The sequence below is a fragment of the Ipomoea triloba genome, chromosome 8, assembly GCF_003576645.1.
Source record: "Ipomoea triloba cultivar NCNSP0323 chromosome 8, ASM357664v1".
NCBI lineage: Eukaryota > Viridiplantae > Streptophyta > Magnoliopsida > Solanales > Convolvulaceae > Ipomoea > Ipomoea triloba.
The window spans coordinates 11,747,175-11,760,581 of NC_044923.1; the positions used below are offsets into that span (position 1 = coordinate 11,747,175).

General features: G+C 34.6%; 2 protein-coding genes across 4 annotated transcripts; one reads left to right on the forward strand and one right to left on the reverse strand.

Annotated features, from left to right (window-relative positions):
• The first annotated feature begins 538 nt into the window (after positions 1 to 538).
• Positions 539 to 2,055, forward strand: LOC116027278 (E3 ubiquitin-protein ligase RZF1-like). Of its 2 annotated transcripts, none has more exons than XM_031268802.1 (2): positions 539 to 1,775; positions 1,958 to 2,055. In XM_031268802.1, the coding sequence occupies exons 1-2, from the start codon at positions 704 to 706 to the stop codon at positions 1,993 to 1,995; spliced, it is 1,110 nt and encodes a 369-aa protein (XP_031124662.1). In that variant the 5' UTR covers positions 539 to 703; the 3' UTR covers positions 1,996 to 2,055. The 2 variants fall into 2 exon arrangements, with proteins under 2 accessions (XP_031124662.1, XP_031124663.1); XM_031268803.1 differs by having other exon boundaries at positions 1,961 to 2,055.
• Positions 2,056 to 2,310: 255 nt separating this feature from the next.
• On the reverse strand, positions 2,311 to 12,417 carry LOC116027279. 2 transcript variants are annotated; one of them, XM_031268805.1, is made up of 13 exons: positions 12,277 to 12,417; positions 11,858 to 11,917; positions 11,705 to 11,758; positions 11,523 to 11,583; positions 11,271 to 11,347; positions 9,594 to 9,643; positions 9,398 to 9,480; positions 8,269 to 8,339; positions 7,974 to 8,148; positions 5,528 to 5,661; positions 5,346 to 5,444; positions 4,479 to 4,559; positions 2,311 to 2,570 (listed from the first exon to the last, which is right to left on the reverse strand). In XM_031268805.1, exons 1-12 carry the CDS (start codon positions 12,313 to 12,315, stop codon positions 4,488 to 4,490), a joined length of 975 nt encoding a protein of 324 aa, XP_031124665.1. In that variant the 5' UTR covers positions 12,316 to 12,417; the 3' UTR covers positions 2,311 to 2,570; positions 4,479 to 4,487. The 2 variants fall into 2 exon arrangements, with proteins under 2 accessions (XP_031124665.1, XP_031124664.1); XM_031268804.1 differs by having other exon boundaries at positions 5,528 to 5,664.
• Positions 12,418 to 13,407: the final 990 nt, after the last annotated feature.

Here is a 13,407-nt window from a genome sequence, read left to right on the forward strand (position 1 = left end):
CACCCCCCCCCCTAGACTTCTCAATATCACCTCCACTGAAGCTCGAACCCACCACCTCCCGTATAAAGGGAAGGGTTTGATGCCACTAGACCACAAGGTCTTTGGCTTTATACATGAGTTTAAGATAGGAAATTACAAGTTTAATGTATCCAAATTTATTGTACTCCAAGTTTAGTGCTTTACTTTATTTATTCTATTTACCTCTTTTTAGAATAACAGTTTTGAAAGAAAAACAAAACAAAACAAAAAACAAAACAAAAAAAAAACAAAAACAAACAAATATTACATCTTTTTTGTTTTTGTTTTTAAATTGTGCCAAACACAACTATCTTAACGAAACAAGACGGTATATTTTATGAAATGCAAACACCACCTATCATTAATTTGCACAATCCAGTATCTTGCTTCCTGGCGAAGGCTATAGCTGATTTCAGTTGAAGAGAAAGAGAGAGAGGGGCTTCGGCGACATTTATCCCTTCCTTTAAGAACAAGTATTAAAGCTGATGAAGAGAACTCAAAGAATGAGAATATCTTTCTGCACTTCCATAAAGCCATACCTTTTCTTCTCATTCCACTGTACTCTTCCATATAAAATTTGGTTTTAGAAGTAGATTAACAATTCATATATATGACATATAAATCATGAATCAGCTTTGTCTTTACATTTCAATTGTAAACTATTATTGTCTGAGCCTCAACACATATGTCTAACACTCCTCCACCACACCCCGCCGCCGAAGGAGCCAATGAAAACCGAACCTTCCCGAGATATTGGTGCTACCAATGTCATCGAGCGGTTAGGATCTCATCTGATAACCCATCTAATCTCATCTGCCCCCGGTGCTCTGGCCAATTCCTTAGTGAGATCGAAGAATCAAATCCTTCTCGCAATATTTTCGACTTCACTGCATTTGATCCTTCCCCTGAAGCTCGAGTTCTAGAAGCACTCACCCTCATGCTTGATCCTACCGCCATTGCACATTTTCGAACAATTCGTGGTAATGATGGGTCAGAAGATTTAAATAGAGTTGGTAGCACAAGTGATGTGAGAAATCCAGTCCCCAGACTACTATTGCCTCTTGGCAGACAACATAGAGAGGCGGAGGCTGGAATTCGAAGTCGACTCTGGCCAAGGAGGAGACGAGGTATGCAGCAAGAGGATTCAGAGGATGATTGGACAGCAGCAAGTGGGATTCTAGCTCGGCCTAGGCATTGGATAATTATAAGACCAACAGGAGCAGATGGTGGACAAGGAGGATTGGTAGGTGTGAATCCTCGGGACTACTTTTTTGGGCCAGGACTTGGGGAGCTAATCGAAGAGATTACTCAAAACGATAGGCCTGGTCCGCCTCCAGTGCCTGATGCAATTATTGACACAATTCCAACAGTGAAAATCACAACATCCCACTTGGAAGGTGATACTTCAGATGAGTGTCCTATTTGCAAGGAAAAATTCAAGGTTGGAGCTGAGGCAAGGGAGCTGCCTTGCAAACACATTTACCATTCTGATTGCATTGTCCCCTGGTTGAGGCTTCACAATTCTTGCCCCGTTTGTCGCAAAGAGCTACCACTTCAAAGTATCGAAGAGGTAGAAGAAGAAGAACAAGAAGAAGAAGAAGAACAATCTGAAGAAGAGGTGACTAGTAGGAGCCAAAGGTGCATGAGGTTGAGACGACAACTAGCTTCTTTATGGCCCTTCCGTTCCAGATATCGACGCATTCATAACCATGGCAACGACGCTACTGGCATATCTCGACGTGGGACTGATCGCGATGGTGAGAATCGTTAATTCTACTAAGCACATACCATCCTATTCCCCATTGCTGCAATATGTATATGATGCAGCACAGCCTAATAGTTAGTTATACATATTCAAATTTCAAAAAAAAAATTAAGAAACAAAAAATTAGCAGCTGAACAACTTTCTAATGAACATCTTTTGCCTGCCAATTCTTAGCAGCTGATTCATGGTGGCATTCTTGTAATATCCTGTAGCCTCTCTAGAGATTAGAGGGACTAAGAATAATGAAGAATTGATTCCAGATGTTCTTATAAGGTAAGCTGCTTTATAAGGAGTATTATTTGCATCCCTCTGTCTTTTCCCCACCCCAAACTTCACTATGTGATGTAAATGTTTGAGGAAGGGGTAAAGAAACACCACAAAATACAAGTATTTCACAGAGAAAGGTCGAGCGCCTTCAAATTTATTAAAAAGATAGAGGTGGAGGAGACAGCAATTTCTTTGATAGCTTCATTCCATTTCCATCAATCACTGGCGGGAGGAAAAATACTAAAAGAGGAGGGGCCGGGTGGGTGGAACGAATAAAGTTCTATTTCTTCATGAAAGACATTAGCACACTTACGTTCAATATATTCGTGCAAAATCAGAAACTGAATTCAAATTGCAAACATCGTCTCTAGAATCTCGATCTATGACTATTAATGCTTTCGAACTCAAACAAGAACAGTTTTTAACATGAGGAAATGATGACATTGTACCATTTAGACCGTATCAGCTTCCTTGAATGAGCCTCTTGTATATCATCAAGAATTCCAGTCACCAATACTGCCTGCAAACAAAGGAAATAACTAAGACAAAGCCCATCATTTGACCTTTAAGATAAAATAAGGGAAAGATTATGGGAACTTAACAAAAACATTATTTCATTTTAGAAAGTGTAAAGCAGCATCAAAATAATATGGCAGGCATGCATAGTACAGAAATGTTGAGAAGCCATGTGGCAGGAATATATATAATTTATATAAAAAAAAATAAAAAATGAAAAATAAAAAAGAGCCAATTAGACTGCTAGCAAATGGAGCTGACAAAAGTATGTTCAGATAGCATAAAGTAGTGCCAAAGCATGCCTGATTGGCTTCATTTCTTTGTTCGGTTTGCATCTCTGCACTTGTGAAAATAAACTAACTACTCTTCCTATACACAACTATTTTCGTTACGATAGCGACTTCTGGGGAGCAGAAAACTTAAGCATAAGGAAAAGAACAGAGGAACATTCTATGATTCTATTAACAAGATAACATCAAAATTATAGCAGGTAGTATTTTTGAGTAAATATTGTCTAGGGTGCTAGAACATAATAGAAAGTTTAGAAACTGCAGTGGACGCTCTGTCTGGCTCTTCCAACTAACATGTCACTAATATATGATGATACATAATTTTAAAAAGGAAAAAAATGAATAAGGCAAAGCAAGATGGATGTCCTATCACCGAAGCCCTTTGAAGCATGTTAAATATGGTGTATCTTTTCCTTATAGGTTGTAACAGTTGGCTATGCTTCGAGTGATAGATGGAACTCCAAAAATGTAAGGGAGAGAAGATATGGTTGTGCTTCAAGTGGCAGCAAAACCCCCAAAAAAGAGACAAGATCCAGAAAATAGAAGACAGATTAATATTCCTGATCATGTACAACTTATATAAATAAGTGAATGCTAAGTTTAAGGGATAAGGAAGATAACTAATCCTAATAAACAATACAAATTAATTAAAATTTAGTGGTAACTTTCTAATGCATGTCGCACCACCACATTCCCCAGCTTTGTCTCAACCACTAAGCGTATCAGCTTCACATCTGATCTTTTCTATGTTCATCACCTTTGAAATCCAATTATAGTTTTTCCTCAGAATTTATGACTCAGGTACAAACAATTTACATTCTAACAAACTTCTTTTTCTTTCCCCCAATATGTTTAGCACCCAAAAGCAAAAATGGCTCTAAAATATTGTCCATAGTAGATGTGATGAGGAAGTTTATGCATTACTAGAAAAGACACCCTCAATTTGGAAAACCAAAACAAAAGAAAATACAAAACTAAACTAGAGCTAGAACACGGATAATCAGAACATATGGAGTTCAACTATTCAAGTCTACTTGCAGAATCATGTGCAAATTGTTTATAATAAGAAAGATGAGGCATCAGCAGTACAAGAAATGTAATGTAAAAATCCAACAGATTCAGATTCAGATTCAAAAAGAATTTTCCGTTAAAAGGACAGAGAAAGACCCCATGAATTTACCAAAAAAAAAAAGATTCAAAAAGAATTTTGATTTATTACTTCTTTGGCCCAGCCAATAGCTTCTTCCAAAAGCCTCAATACGGAGTGTTATAATCTAAGGTTGGGCCAAAGTCACTCAACTGGGCTATAATGCACATGGATCAAACCACACTAAAAGATTGAATCTAATCAATTAACTAGTCTAACCCATGGCCTTATACACCCATATGTTCTCTCTTATTTTTTCAATGTGGGACTCTTAACAGAGAGCTTATTGAAAAAGCTGGCTTATTCCTCTTAAGACTTATCTGGCCTAAAAAGCCTTTTTATATGTTTACTGTTGGTGCAAATTCTACTTTTTGGAGCCTATAAGCTCCAGAGTTGGACCAAACAATAAGCTCAAAGATACGAATACTAGAAAGAAATTTCAAACCAAATGTGAGGAATACCATAATCCAATTACCTGCTTGTTTCATAGCCGCTTTGGCTGGTTGCAAGTACCAGCAGCAAATCCTTCAGTATATGCCACATTCTTGAACATTGTCTGCACAGTGGCAGAAAAGTTTAATGCTGAAAGGGACTTTGTGAACTTTAAAGAAAGACATCTAAAATTTAATGTAGCACAATAGTACCAAATAATATTGCCACAGATACTAGTGCTTGTTTGTTTGACATAAAATGTACACTAGCAAATATAAGCAGTTAATCTTCTTTGTTTGGTACATCTGATGGGGAATAGGGGTGGCAAGATTAAACCTAGGACTAGTGCATGGAAAAGGATGACACTTATCCCTAAGCTACACCCTGAACCCCATAAGCCTCCATGGAAACACATATTCACAGCATCTCATGCAAAGAACAATGAAAACAAAATTACATCTTCTATTCTAGAAAAGGATGTATATTAGAAAGGGTCAATAAGGCATATGTAACTAAAAACCAAATTAAAAGAATAATATTCACAAATCACAAAGCTGTCATTCTTATCATTCAAAAAATAATAAACAGGCACGTAAAGGTTTGCTTCTACACCATAATTTCACACCAACCAGATTCTTATGGGTATAGATTGTCTTTGTCTATTAACAAAATCTATTCTTTATAGCCAACTAAAATGAAAGCAAAAGTTCTTCAAACAAGATGTGAAGACTACTCAACTTCAAACTATACTTAACAAACATAAAAAGTTTATTTGATTTTTCTATTTCTTATTTCTTTTCAACTATACAGATGGCCCTCCAAACAACTTAAGTTGAATAAACTGGGGAAAAAAAAAAAGCAACAACAACAACAACAACAACAAGACGGAAAAGTGAGTGTGATTACTCACAGCCATGCTCTTCAGCTCCTCTGAAAGCCTTTTCCTAAGATCAGCAACTAATGCAGTGCCAAGTTGCTCCCCATCTTGCTTTGCATTCTCCACTTTGATCTGTATGTTTTATTTCTCAAGATCTGAAAATGTTTCACTCCATATAATGGCTAATATTAATGAATTCTAAATATTCTACTCACCTCTGAGAGAATTATAGCAGATGTTTTTTCCAAGACTTCTTCCACAAATTTGTTAGGATCAGCAAAACTATTTGCCAGGCCCAAAACATTTGTTGATTTCTTTTGTGAATCTACTGATGGCTTGACAGATTTCACTACTAACAAGAAGCATATATTTTAAGTCTATGGACCAACGAATCCCACCCAGAATGACTAGAAAGGAGAGGCCAAAATTCAAAAGGTTTGCTATAAAGTACTATTTGTTAATCAAGTCAACTAGAGCTCTGCAGCATCCAGACAAACATATTAAAATAGTATTACATGATCCTATTGTAGCATATGGGTGTTATTGAAGTAGGACACTCAGACATAGTAATAAGCATCAGATTTACCAAAAAAATAAAATAGTAATAAGCATCAGGTATCACTAGGAAAATAAAGGCAACATGGAAACTTATAGAAGTGTACAACAGCTCTCAGTCTTTCAGCAATTGTTCAATTAATTAATGTGTATTATGAAGTTATTTCATACGCAAAATACAAAGTAAAAAAAAAAAACAAAAAAACAAAAAAAACAAAAAACAAAAAACAAAAAAAAAAAACAAAAACAAAAACAAAACAAAACAAACAAAAACAAAAACAAACACCATATCACCACAAATAGAGTAACCATTGAGTAAGAGAATAGCCAAGATTATCCCTAAACTTGAGTCTAGGCAACTTGTTCAAACTCAAGTTTAGGAATTAATTAATTACTTTAGTTAGCTTCCAGTCTAGGATTCTAGGATTATCATAGGTCCCCTAGTTCAGTGATAATTTCACTTGGAACCCCTGAGATTTGAGCTAGTAAAAGCATTACATCTGTACCCCCCTATCCACTCTAAAAGGAAGGGTTTTCCCAATTTTGCACTTCAAAAAACCAATCATGGAATACGATTATATGAATACACATTAAGGACTAAAGTAAATAGAAAATGAAAGCCCAGGCACATTTTTTAAACAGGAGGGGTCAAAATGTTACTGGACTAAACCTCAGAGGGTCCAAGTGAAATTATTCTTTAGCATTAACATCCCACATTCCCACAATATCATAATACTCTACTGGTTCAATTTTTCTACTAGTAATATTCAATGAATTCAAAATGTATTCAAGTTATATTCATTATAATATTTTCTGTCTTGTTATTGATTTATTATCTTTATTGCTTCCACCTTACTGGCAGAAGGTTGCTGGACCACCATTTATGATTTCCAGCAGATATAATCTATAATCTCATTTAGCAATGGCAATTGGCAAGTCTGGCTATGTTGGCTTAACTATCTTAGTCAAACTCAATCGCCATTCTAGGCTGACCAACATTCAACTTCATTGTTTGCCACAATTGCATATTCAAGGCTTCATCACAAATAGTTGCATTTTATGCAGTTACATAGTTCTGACAATTACAGAAGGTAGCAAAGCCCATCTGCAACTTCTCATCACATGGGACAAAGATCACAGGGAAGAGGGTCTTACTACTATCAAATACAGAATGACTAGCTGCAAGTCAAAAAGTTGCAAGGTTCTAGGAACCCTTGTTATCTGAATAGAGACAACCCTATATTAGCCATTTTCTTTAGCATACAACAATGTCAAATAGCACATAACAATTATTAGTTTGGTTGAATCTGTATGTCAGTGGTCCAAATGGGCCCTATTGAGTTTATTTGACCTTAGCAAATGGACTTCATAGTTACCAGTCTTAAAAAAGAACTACTTGCACAGCATAACAGTTGTAAAATTAAGCTTTGGACCACCCAATTGATTATTTGGTGTTCTAAATTCTTGTTTCTATGCAGCTTTGTAAATTACACTTCATAGGTACATGACATAATTGTAACAGTGCCAAACTGTCATCTACTCTTTAGTAAAGTAAGGAATGTCCAACTGTTGTCTTATATAAAGGGAACACTGGAAAGACTAAGGATTTTGGCTTCAACAATTCTATTTGCTTCAGATAAATGTTCTTAAGTGGACTAATTGATGGGTAGTTCCATGTATTTATTATTTAAAATTTTGAATAACTTTGTAAGATTGCTTAGAGATACTGTGTACAAGGAAGTTGTTTTTCTGGCATCTGTTAATGACAGGGCTACATGGTTTTTACATAATATATACAGAAGAATATATCGTTAACAAATCAAAGAACTATTTATATATTTTGTTTTTCGTATTTAGTCTTGCAATTTTTCCTTAAAAAAAATAATGTGAAAAAAGCTACATGTTTTAAACCCAGTAGCTACTGGTAAGGAGGATGAAAATAGAAAATTTGTCCACCAATTACTACCATTTCACTAAACTGGCTATTAGTAAGCCCATTAGCTCAATATGACCAAACAAAACTGATTTACAAACTAATATGCACAAAGGTTTCTCAAAAGTTGGAAGTAAGCAATAACACATTATTGTGGCACAGGTACCCAGTACCTGCAGGTATAATTGATTTATTGTTTGTTGGAATGTCGTTGTGTAACTTGTGTCCACTGTGTTCATGACCTTGCAAAAGAGATGCTTTTTCAGGTAAGTCTGGTAGGACTATTGCATCAGATGGAACAAGGGCAGCTAGATCAGGAGGTTGATCCTTTCCAATTGGAGGATTAGCCTTTCAGATAAATAACAGAGTTGGATAAGTAGGACAAACAGGGGAACAGTAACAATTTGATAGGAATCAATAATCAAGAATATTAAGTTATTAACTCAATAAAGTAGCTGCACTTATCACCTCCAGATCAACATAGGCAAGAGTTTTTCCAATTGAATTCAAAAACTTGTCAAGGTCACGGGCATTAAGAGCTGCATGTAGCTACTCTGTTAAAATATCAGAAGAAAGATAGAAACACATGCAAGTAGATAGCACCAATAATCATTTAGCATTACACCACAACATTCCACATTATATAGTTATAGACCAACAAACAGGACCAAGTCAGTCGCTTCTGTGCACATTGAATTTTCATTTTGAACTAAAATGCAACATTAAAATAAATATGCATGTCTATAAGTATAAATGGTGGTATTGGTGTGTGCATTATCATTTCCATATTACCCTGTATTAATGATGTTAAATGTAAACTGCCTTCCTAATTCTAATAATGTTTAGTGTACCATGGAAAGACTATACTAAAGCTTAACATTAAAGAGTACTTTTTTTTCAACAAAAGAAGCCAAACAGAATTTGAGACACTTGTAACATAGTGAATAGGAGAGGAAAACTCTATCAATATTTCCTAAGGCCTTCTAAAGTCCACAGTATGATGTCACTATGTTAGGATTAAAGGGGCCATGTGCATTATCTGAAGGATTCAAAGAAATTTGAGAAAGAATCCACCTCTATATCACATTACATACTTGGAAAAGTGGAAAAAAGAGAGAGAAGTTCCAGTCAACAGAATTCCCATTTAGCATAATATACAGTTAAGACAATAGCATCCCAAGCAAATTCAAAGCTAATATTGACAAGGATGAATTATATAAGGACCAATGGCAATCTGAAAGTGAAAAATGAAAATTGGTATTTATGAAAGCTATAAAGCAGTTTGTATTTTCATCTTTTATATTTATAATATATGAAAAATAAACCTATAACGTGATTTTGTGTCAAAGTTAACTTTGTCATATATTTAAACAGTTGATTGTATCTTGGATTCTTGGCCATTGTAAAAAAATGTAAAGCTAAAAAATTATTTTCTCCTGTTAATAACATTAATGAACCTTGTATGTGCATCTGTAGAACAGGCACCTTACCATTCACAACTAAACATGGATAATCTACAGTTCACCTAAAATTTTGAGTGTATATGATGAGCAACTAGAGTGACAATGTACATGCCACACAGAGGAATATAAATTACCAATTGATGTATCATTTGAGAGTGGATGGAAGATGCAACGTTCTTGAGTCTTAAGCCCTCGATCTAACACCAAAGAAACATGCCTTCATGGAGGGAAAAGATAAGATATGTTTAAAATCTTAACACAATGTGCAGGAAGATATTTCAAAAATCCAACAGCATTTGCACCAAGTATGCATAAAAACAGAAGCTGTACCTTGCTGATTCATTTACAAGTGCAAAAGGAGTAACAGAACCTAGTGGCACCTTCAAAAATAAAAAAGCTGGGAAGTATGAGTTAACTGTTAAGAGAATAAAGGCAAAACCAAAACAAAACAATAAGGGATTACCTCGACATGCAATCAACTTGTTTCTACATCAAGCAAAAGGGAGCACTACTCAAAATTTAAGGGCTTATGTAGTAATGGAAGACATTTTCCATTTCCATTTCCAAATTCCCACGTTTTCCACAATTTTCATTTTTCAATTGGAAAACAGAAAGTTAAGGAAAGTGACTGCTCAGCTAAACATGGGCAAACAGTAAAATGGTCTGTTCACATAGTATTCTCACTTTGGAAAACAATCTTTTGTTGTTTTCCAACTTTAAAAAAATATATATTAAAATAAATAAATAAATAAATAAAATTGGAGAATAGTGTTCTCATTTTTCCATTTAGTAATTAGTTAAAACAAAAAGAAAGAGACAGGCTTCAGGTAGTTGCAACAATCTATTTATCCATGTCACCCTTTTTCCAATTTTTCTTGCTTCTTTTTCTCGCATGATAGTGATGTTAAATATCTTTAATAGTAGCCACTGTTTTTCCAACTGGAGCATGGTGCACATTAGAGAAACCTCATGTGTCAATTACAATTTACAACTCATTTTTCATTCAAGAACATCAAGAATCCACCATTTGAAAAACTTATAACAATATTTATCTATGTAGATAGTAAGGAATGAGATAATTTGTCGGAATAATGAAAATACGGATTAAAAGCTAAAACACTCTACAACAAAATGAAAGAGGAAAAGAAACAGAGTTGGAATAATCCAGTACATTAGTAGAGTGCAGCAAAGTATCAGGTTAAATCTTGTATGTGACTCCGAACAACTATCACAAAAATATGATGTTCTACTAAAACTGTAAAATCCAAAACAGCTATATATATATATATATATATATACACACATATATTGTCTGCTTGTTTATGGGGAAAATACCCAATTGGCATCAATATTCACCTAATAAATCATTTGAGATTGATAAACTAAATTCTATATTCAAACACTAACTTTATTTATTTATTTATTTTGGTAACTCTGTTGACCTTCAAGCTTATTACATCATATTATCAACAGATTTTGTTTACCACAAGTATGAATTATGGAAACATAATAGTAGTAGTATTTGAAAATGCCTCTTTCTAAGTGAATATATTAGTGTAATTGCTACATTTTTTATGTCCACCTGTATTTCAACAGCTTAGAAAAGTAAAATTCTGACCAGTTGTATACTTTTCTTTTATGTAATTCCATCCAAGTCACCTGATTTGATTTTCCTTCAAAAACATGGCTACTTCCCATAATCCCATCCCACCCAAAATTAAGTAATAATAGGAAATCGGGAAAACGATAATCATCCCTATCAGTAGTTGACCTTCCCACCTCACACAAAAGGAAAAGGAAAAAAATAGCTGCTTGCTTAGCATAATTTTTCTAAACTATAAGGAAAATGAATAAACAAAGATGACATTATAGAGAAAATGCATCAGTCTTTCTTAGAAAATCATATTATCAATTAGAAAAGCAAAACTTTACTGACTGTACAATCTTAAATCTGAGATATTATTCAGTGTAGAAAGGTGAAGGACTGAGAACAGGAAAAGGTAGAACCTGAAGGACTTCTGTAAAGGCTTCTTCAGGTGCCATTCTTAGACCTCCCTTCCCCAAACCAAGCCTCTGAGACAAAACTGTCTTCAACAATAATATGTTAATTCATTAATACTCAAGAATTCTGCAACTATAGATTAAAATTGTCTTTACAGCATCCAATAACCATGTACTGAAAGTATATACACATGTCTACAAGCAATTGAGGTTTGAAAAGTGTGGAAGAATAATGACAAGAACAAAGTATCCACAAACCTTTCAGATCTACTTTGGTCTCTGACAGAGCAGAAACAATATAAAATCTATTTTTCTTGTCCTGCAAACAGAAGATAAAAAATAGTCAGTATCCCAGTGATAATATTGGAGAAGACCTTCGCATTTCTTCTTCTTTTCACCATCGTTCACTTCCACTTCTGAACATGTTTTCAAAGTCATACCTTCAAGAATAGGTTCTTGCACAGTGCACCTTTTATATTCCCAACATATTTTGCCTATAAATGAAAATAAATAAATAAATAAATAAAAGTAAAATAATCAGACAAAAATAAGAGTTGCTCCATAGGGTGTAGCACAGATTAAGTCTCAAATACCTGAGCTTCAACTGTCATAACAACAGGGTGGTCACTCCTGGCGAAATCGATTTGCAGCTCCTAAAATCAAGCAAACACATATTTACCTCCAAACTACTAGAAATCAAACTATTTCATTTACTTTGTCTAGGGGTAGCAAAGGGCATTGCCTTGTATACATCTAAAAATCAACAAATCATACATCAATCAAGGAAAAATACAGCAAAAACAGAAATTTCATTGCTCTATGACTTAAACATACTTAACATATCAGCGTATAGGAAGAAAATGATATTCGATGAATTTTTCGCAGTCCCAATTGGACGCTTCAAACTAATCCAACAACAAATAACTATAATTTGGTGACATTAGAATAGAGAATTACTATAATTAGTCAAATTTTCATCATGCAGATAAAAAGCACCAAAAGACTAAAAAACCTGCAAACGAGCGAGCAATTGCTCCTTGGAATGGCCCATTCTATCTCCTTCGTCCTTCAAAGTTTTTTCTCGGAATCACAGGGAGCTATTGACGTCCCTCTGCCCACGGCGGCATTACTCACTTTCAAGAGTGCATTAGCATCTTGCCAATAAGTCCCTTATGGTTTTTCATTTTAAGTTTCCGTCCCCTACTTTCTCACAAGCCTTTCCTGGAAATATCAAGTTGACCCTTATATTTTTTCCCAATTGACTAGTTTTGTCTTGCTTTTCCTTAATCAAGATTCCCTGTAACTTCAAATTAGGGGTGGACATTTCGGTCTTTGGTTCGATTTTTTGGTTTTAAAAAAATTAAATCATTCGGTTTAACATTAGTGTTCGGTTTGGTTTCGATTCGGCTTTAGACCCCCGAATGTCAACATTTCCTAATTTTTCGAGCATACTACCAAATAATACATATCCACATAATCAATATCCAAAATCTAAACATTATATAACGAAATAGCAAATTAAAGTTCAAACATACTACTAAAGACTACAAAGTACTAATTAGTAATTACCAAGTATCATATAGTTCAAAACCAATGTTTAAAGACTTCAAACATTTCAGGTTACGGATGAGCTGGCTAAGCTTGCGCTTTGTGGGGAGGCTAACTGGACAGAATTTTACAAGTCACCCCCGGGATGCAGAAGACGGGTTTGCAATGACCTTATGGGTGTTTGTACAGAGCGAGTTGTCTGGCTTGACGCTTAGTTCCTTTGTGTCTTGTCTGGGTTCCCACCGCCCTAATTTCCAAAAAAAAAAAAAAAAAAAAAAAAAAAAAAGACTTCAAACATTACAAGCAAAATCTATACGTAAACTACATACAAATTTCATTAATTTACCTATAGATATTTTCATTGATAAATTTGATTTTTCTTGTAATAAAATTCTCAAAATCTTCTTGATATTTTGCCATTACTCTCTCCATTTTTCTTATCCATGCAATAAACACATTGTGTACTTGTAGTCTTTCAGGCATATTATTTTTAGTGTTCCTACGCTATTTATGATGCATGCATTATACTCTTTTTTTTTTGGGTTCCCATGTCAACTTTGAGTGAAAGCAACATGAGTGAATAGATGGTTATATT

What these genes read in the sequence shown, in the direction of transcription:
- LOC116027278 (XM_031268802.1), top strand. Translation starts at nt 704, where the DNA reads ATGTCTAACACTCCTCCACCACACCCCGCCGCCGAAGGAGCCAATGAA. An exon ending in ACGTGGGACTGATCGCGATG is followed by an intron (nt 1,776 to 1,957) that starts GTGAGAATCGTT and finishes GCCAATTCTTAG; the next exon opens with CAGCTGATTCATGGTGGCAT.
- LOC116027279 (XM_031268804.1), bottom strand. Translation starts at nt 12,315, where the DNA reads ATGGGCCATTCCAAGGAGCAATTGCTCGCTCGTTTGCAG. An exon ending in TTATGACAGTTGAAGCTCAG is followed by an intron (nt 11,759 to 11,857) that starts GTATTTGAGACT and finishes TTTCATTTATAG; the next exon opens with GCAAAATATGTTGGGAATAT. An exon ending in AGGAGCTGAAGAGCATGGCT is followed by an intron (nt 4,560 to 5,345) that starts GTGAGTAATCAC and finishes GCCACTGTGCAG; the next exon opens with ACAATGTTCAAGAATGTGGC.